Raw genomic sequence first — 5,859 nt, 5'->3', positions numbered from 1 at the left:
TGATCACAACTATTTAGAATGGCTTACACTGTGCAGGTGTGGACCGTGATCACAACTGTTTAGAAACTGAGACAAAAGGGTCACTCGAGAGACCATGTTTGGAAACTAATTTGGGAAACAGAAAAATTTCAATTCAAATGAAAAAAGTACCTGGGTGTTGGTGGCACACACCTTTAATCCCAGTACTCGGAGGCAGAGGAAGGGGGATCTCTGTGAGTTCAAGGCCAGCCTAGTCTATAGAGCTAGTTCCAGAACAGGCTCCAAAGCTACACAGAGAAACCCTGTCTCAAAAAAAAAAGGAAGGAAGAACAATAAAACTGAATGGTTGTGCAAATTAAGTAACAAGTAAATTGATTACTCTATAATTTGATTGTATTTCTGATAGGCAAATATATATCAGCAAATTGAACATATACTTGGAAAACAGTTTTAAAGACTTATTTGACTTTTAATTATGTGTATGCACATGTGTCTATGTGGGCACGTAGTCAAGGAGTAGTGAGTGCCCCCTGAGGTCAGAAGAGAGTGGCAGAGCCCCTAGTATTAGAGTGTCAGGCAGTGGTGAGCCACCTGACCTGGGTGCTGGGAATGGAACTCTGAGCCTGTGGAAGAACACCAAGCACTCTTAACACCTGAGCCAGCTCTTCAGTCCTATGGAAAATATTTTTAATCCCCTTTATTAATGTACTTCATAAACAAAAAAAGTGAAATATTTTAAAAACTATATATTCATGATGCCAGTATGCAACAGAAATCCACTCCAAATTCTCTTTCCAGCTTTCCTCTTCATTAAATTCTAGATCAAAATTTACAGAAATAATAGATTAACCTTGAAGACATTATACAAAATGACAGAAACCAGTTATTAAAATAAAAATACTGTTTGATTCCACCATGACACGATATGCCTGTAACAATCATATCCAGGGGACAAAAGTGAGATGAGGTTAAGAGAGCAAGGTAAACTTTAGGAGTGGGGTTACACAGCAATGTAAGTGACAAACATCACTGAACTATGCATCTAAAGGGTTAAAGTAAACCCCATGGTATATATACTTTACCACAGTTTTTAAATTAAGTAAATAAAAATTTATAAAAATAACATACTTTCCTTTGGAGTGCTCAAGTTTGTGTTTGAATATATGATAATAAAGAAATTTGCAGAGTTCACTTGGGAAACCTATCATTTGGAGGCACCGGGGGAAAACAAAGCAAGCCAAGTTAATTAAGTTGAGATATATTACGTCATTTTCTATATAACACAGGTGCTTTGAAACACCAGGTTTCTGGCTGTGAGTTGATAATTGTGGAGCCAGGTGATAGGTACACAGAAATTCATTATACGATTCTCTCCAGTGTTGTATGCTGGAATTTTTCATAATAAGACATTAAAAATAAAGATAACTGTGCAAACAAACGAGGAATGAAACTCAGCAGGGCAGAGAGAGTGATGGGAGACCACGGTGGGCTTTGTACTCAGATCGTATTGAAAGATAAAGTATGGAAATAATTTACAACCTGCTTTAAAAATACGAACTTGAAGATAGATAGCAAGATGGAGACAGATTTGAGGAAAGCAGTATGTATGACCCAGCAAAGACTCCTAGGAAAAATGAATTGTAAGCCAGTTTTAATTTATACCCAGTTAAATTTTTTTACTTAGTTATTTTTTGAAGTAGGAAGTTTTTTTTTTCTTTCTCCTATTATTTGGCTTTGTTGTTTGTTTGTTTTTCTGGTTTTTTGTTGCCCATTGTTGTAATGGGACAGAGTATCACTCTACAACCCAACCTGTCCTGGATCTCGCTATATAGCACAGGCTATCCTTGAACTCATAGCAATCTACCTTAACTTCCCAAATCCAAGACAGCACCGTACTTAGCCATTTTTTAACTTCATATAAATTAGAAAACAAACTTGTATTAACCAGTTTCTAAATTATAATGGATAATAAAAATTAACTAAGGGGAAAACTCTCTACTTCTTTAAGAATAACAAAGTCAGGCATGGTGGCACAAGCCTGTAACCCCAGGACTTCAGATGTGGCGACAGTTCAAGGCCATCCTCAGCTGCACATGTATAAGGCCATTGTGGATTACATGAAATTCTGCCTCAAAAACAAAATGAAGAATAACATAAAAGTTAGATAATATTAACTGTATAAAATCTAATCTCAAGAAAGTAGAAAATTTTGTTTTCAATTCTTTTTTTTTTTTTTTTTTCCGAGACAGGGTTTCTCTGTGGTTTTTGGAGCCTGTCCTGGAACTAGCTCTGTAGACCAGGCTGGTCTTGAACTCACAAAGATCCGCCTGCCTCTGCCTCCCGAGTGCTGGGATTAAAGGCACTTGTTTTCAGTTCTGAATGTCCTGTTTCCACACTACCGTGTGCTGTAGAGATTTGCATTGCTATGAATCTTGGTTATTGATACAAATTTAAGGTCAATCTTGTTATATGTATATTTCTTCTCTTGATTAAGGCATTGTGATTGGGTAGTTCATTTAAAAATTGTCAGGAGCCATTTTAGGCTTCTCCTTTCTCATGTCTCACAGGGCCTTGAGGTAGAAATCTTGAGACAGAAAACTTACAAAGTTAACTAAGACATTGTATTCTGACCTTGGAGATTCAAGCCTCAGGTGGCACCTCAGAGTGTCTTCTTTGTTTGCTGCTTATCACTAACAGCAGGTGCTCTAGCCACTGACCTGGCAACTGCCCAGCTTAGCTGCCTAGCTACCAAACCCCTCCTTTCCTTCCCCCCATTTCCCCTTCCTCAGTTGCCCCCTGCCCAAGCTCCTCACTGAGGAGTATATAAGACGTAAAACTTGCTTCAATAAACGGGATGCCTTGACAAGGAATACTGCTTGGTTTTCGTTTCTCTCTCCCCCATGTCTTCCAGATAGTGCCTCTTCAAGACCCTGGAATAACTTGGGACCTGCTGGGCGGGTCAAAAAATGTAATGTATAATTAAGAAATATAGGTTAATAGATAGTTAATAATAATCAAGATTGTAGTCATGTTAGTTAGATTTTTCTAGATATATAGAGATATATTTCAGATAGATATTCTTCAAATATTTCAGAAACCTTCAGAATATGGCATTTAAAATGCTTTAATAACTTAGGACTTTTCATGACAGTGAGACACATCTGCTCCTGGCAGCACCAATTACTTCAAGAGGAAGATGGGCATCAAAGAGGCTCTTTAGCCATTTGGGAAAGAATCTGCTCTTGCCTGGACTGCTTAACTGGAAATGCAGGAGCCACAGAGAAATGACTGCTGAACTTGCCCAAAGGTCAGATGATCCTTCAGGGTTCCTGCTTCATGAGAGTCTGCTAGACATTCTGAAGGACACAGAAGAAAGTGACTGAACTGTCTTTGAAATTTCCTGCTTCATGGAAAAGTTTGCTGGATACTATGGGCCTGTAGGCTGAAGATGGATGCCCCAATGGTACAGAAGAACTTTAGGTGACTTTCCAGGCAGCTGTCAGAACCATTAACACCAAAACCAAGCTGAACACAAAGAGCTGTTAATTACTTAGCATGTTCCTACTCAACCATGAAACAATGGAGGAATATCACAAGGTACGCAACAACAAGAAGGTACAGTTACTGGTTATAGGATTAACACGCAAAAAAATAGCAATTCCCCAATGTAACTCATGGAAAAGGTAGTATGAATGAAAATTCAAAGGTAACTGTAAACAAAAGTACAAAATACCCAAGAACGAAATCAATTAATAAAAGGTACATGTCCGGAGCTGGGCGGTGGTGGCGCACGCCTTTAATCCCAGCACTCGGGAGGCAGAGGCAGGCGGATCTCTGTGAGTTCGAGGCTAGCCTGGTCTACAAAGGGAGTTCCAGGACAGGTTCCAAAGCTACAGAGAAACCCTGTCTCGAAAAACCAAAAAAAAAAAAAAAAAACTGATGGGAAAAAATTAAGTGGAAAGGGGCTTTAGTTAAAGTTTGCTATTTTAATATTATTACTTCAATACAATTTATAAAATCAGAGAGAAACTAATCCAAAATTGAATCTAAATGTATATTGTCTAAACATAAAATGTCCTGTACAAGGAGCCAGCAAGGGCCCCTCGGGGTTTAAAGGTTTCTGATCATTGCTGTGATTCATGCCTTTATCCGAGCTCAGAGGAACCAGGCAGAACTGCTGTGAATTTAAGGTTGTGCAAGAGTGGAAGCCAGGTTGCACCACCAAGCGAGACCCTGTACCCACGGAAGCCAGGCTGCACCGCCACCAAGTGAGGTCTTGTCTCTGAGTAACAGACTCTTTTTTTTTTTTTTGTTTTTTCGAGACAGGGTTTCTTGAGTCACCAGGGAGACAGAAGATTGGAGGACTAGTCTGAGCTTGGTTCAAGCAAATGAGCCCAGAGAACCCAAGGCGGCTTCTTCCCGGTGACATTCTAAGCCTGATCAGCACCTGCATCTCCCTGCTCAGTTCTAAGTAATGGGAAGGGGTCCCAAGATGGTCAAGTTTCTCATATGCACACTGGAAGAAGCTAAACCACAGTGCAGAGAAGCAAGAGCTTCAGCTGCTCATGAATCAACTGAAATGTCAGGCAGCGTGAACGGTCTCTAAAAAGATTGCAGGTAATTCTCAAAAAGTTTTCAGCAGAGAGTATCACCAATTGTAGGTATGGAAGTAAAGAGTATCTAAAGCTTTTACATTACTTTATAATAGAATCAAAAGAACAAACATTCTGTAATGTTTTTATGTCATTAAGAAACTCCCAAACACACATTCCTAAATATTTCAGACACTATTACTCTCTAGACAAAAATACTGTCCTAAGAAAATTAGAGTGTAGCCGGCTATGGTGGCACAAGCCTGTGATCCCAGTACTTGGGAGGCAAAGGCAGGAGAGAGGGTTTCATTGTCATCTCTGACAACATATGAAGTTCAAGGCCAGACCCTATCACAAAACCAAGAGAGAACAAACATTTATAACATAAACAAGTGGCTTGAAGCACCAGAGAAACAACTGTTTACATAGCGATAATTAATATTGTAAGGGTCCTTATCTATAAATTCATGAAGGTCACCTAAGGGCTTTTCTAGATAACACTTCATTAGCCAAGTAATTATGAGTATATATAGCTAGAATAATAAAATAAACATCTGTTTTAAAGAATGATTTTAATTTTATGCCTTCTCTTAAATCAACCCCACTTTTATATCTTACCATCGATTACTGGGGTTTTTATATAACAAAAATAAACAACCCTCCATGAAAACAGAAATAGGAATCAGTGTTGTACTAGGTGTGGTGACAAATGCCTATGACCCATCACTTGGGAGACAGACAGAAGGATTGCTGAGTCTTTAGGCAAAAGCACTGGGCTAGCTACGATACACAGGAAGACCCCAGCACAAAACACAAAGACAAAGAAGGATTTTTCTGCACTTACCTTGGCTGTTCTCCACTCCCAACCATCGCCTATCTGCTGTGAATGTTTGATGAACTCTGCACAATAATGCTGGAAGCTCTTTTCTCCAAAGAACTCATCTTCCATGGTAAATGACAACTGCAACACAAAAGAGAGAAAGTTGGGGCAGGACAATGGAAAAGGTCCTGGGGTCAGTCATGGGCGTTTTCTCTCTCAATATTGTCTCCCCGTCTTCCTTTGTGTTTTAGATAACAAGAAAACCTAAAGGCCTGTGCTTGTAACAGAGTATTTATCTATGGAGCTTTCTTTGCTTGATCAATGCTGTGGGACAATGGTCTGTACCCTGTCACTTGTATTTTAAATAAATGTTGATTGTTTCCAGGTTCTGGCTATTACAAATAATGCTGCTATGAACATAGTTGAACAAATGCCCTTGTCATATGATCGGGCATCTCTTGGGTATAC

The 5,859-nt window shown here is 39.2% G+C and overlaps 1 protein-coding gene across 2 annotated transcripts in view; it reads right to left on the bottom strand.

Moving 5' to 3' along the window:
- The window catches only part of Atg10 (autophagy related 10), a 299,820-nt gene that overhangs the window by 277,474 nt on the left and 16,487 nt on the right, over nt 1–5,859 (bottom strand). For both annotated transcript variants that reach the window (XM_005356516.2, XM_026783817.1), the window contains exon 2: nt 5,416–5,532. In XM_005356516.2, the coding sequence (XP_005356573.1) occupies nt 5,416–5,520 (105 nt within the window). In that variant the 5' untranslated portion in view covers nt 5,521–5,532. The remainder of the gene's footprint in view (nt 1–5,415; nt 5,533–5,859) is intronic.

Source organism: Microtus ochrogaster, chromosome 19 (assembly GCF_000317375.1).
Source record: "Microtus ochrogaster isolate Prairie Vole_2 chromosome 19, MicOch1.0, whole genome shotgun sequence".
NCBI lineage: Eukaryota > Metazoa > Chordata > Mammalia > Rodentia > Cricetidae > Microtus > Microtus ochrogaster.
The sequence above is the reverse complement of the archived record's forward strand: the minus strand, read 5'-3'. Positions and strand labels throughout refer to the sequence as shown.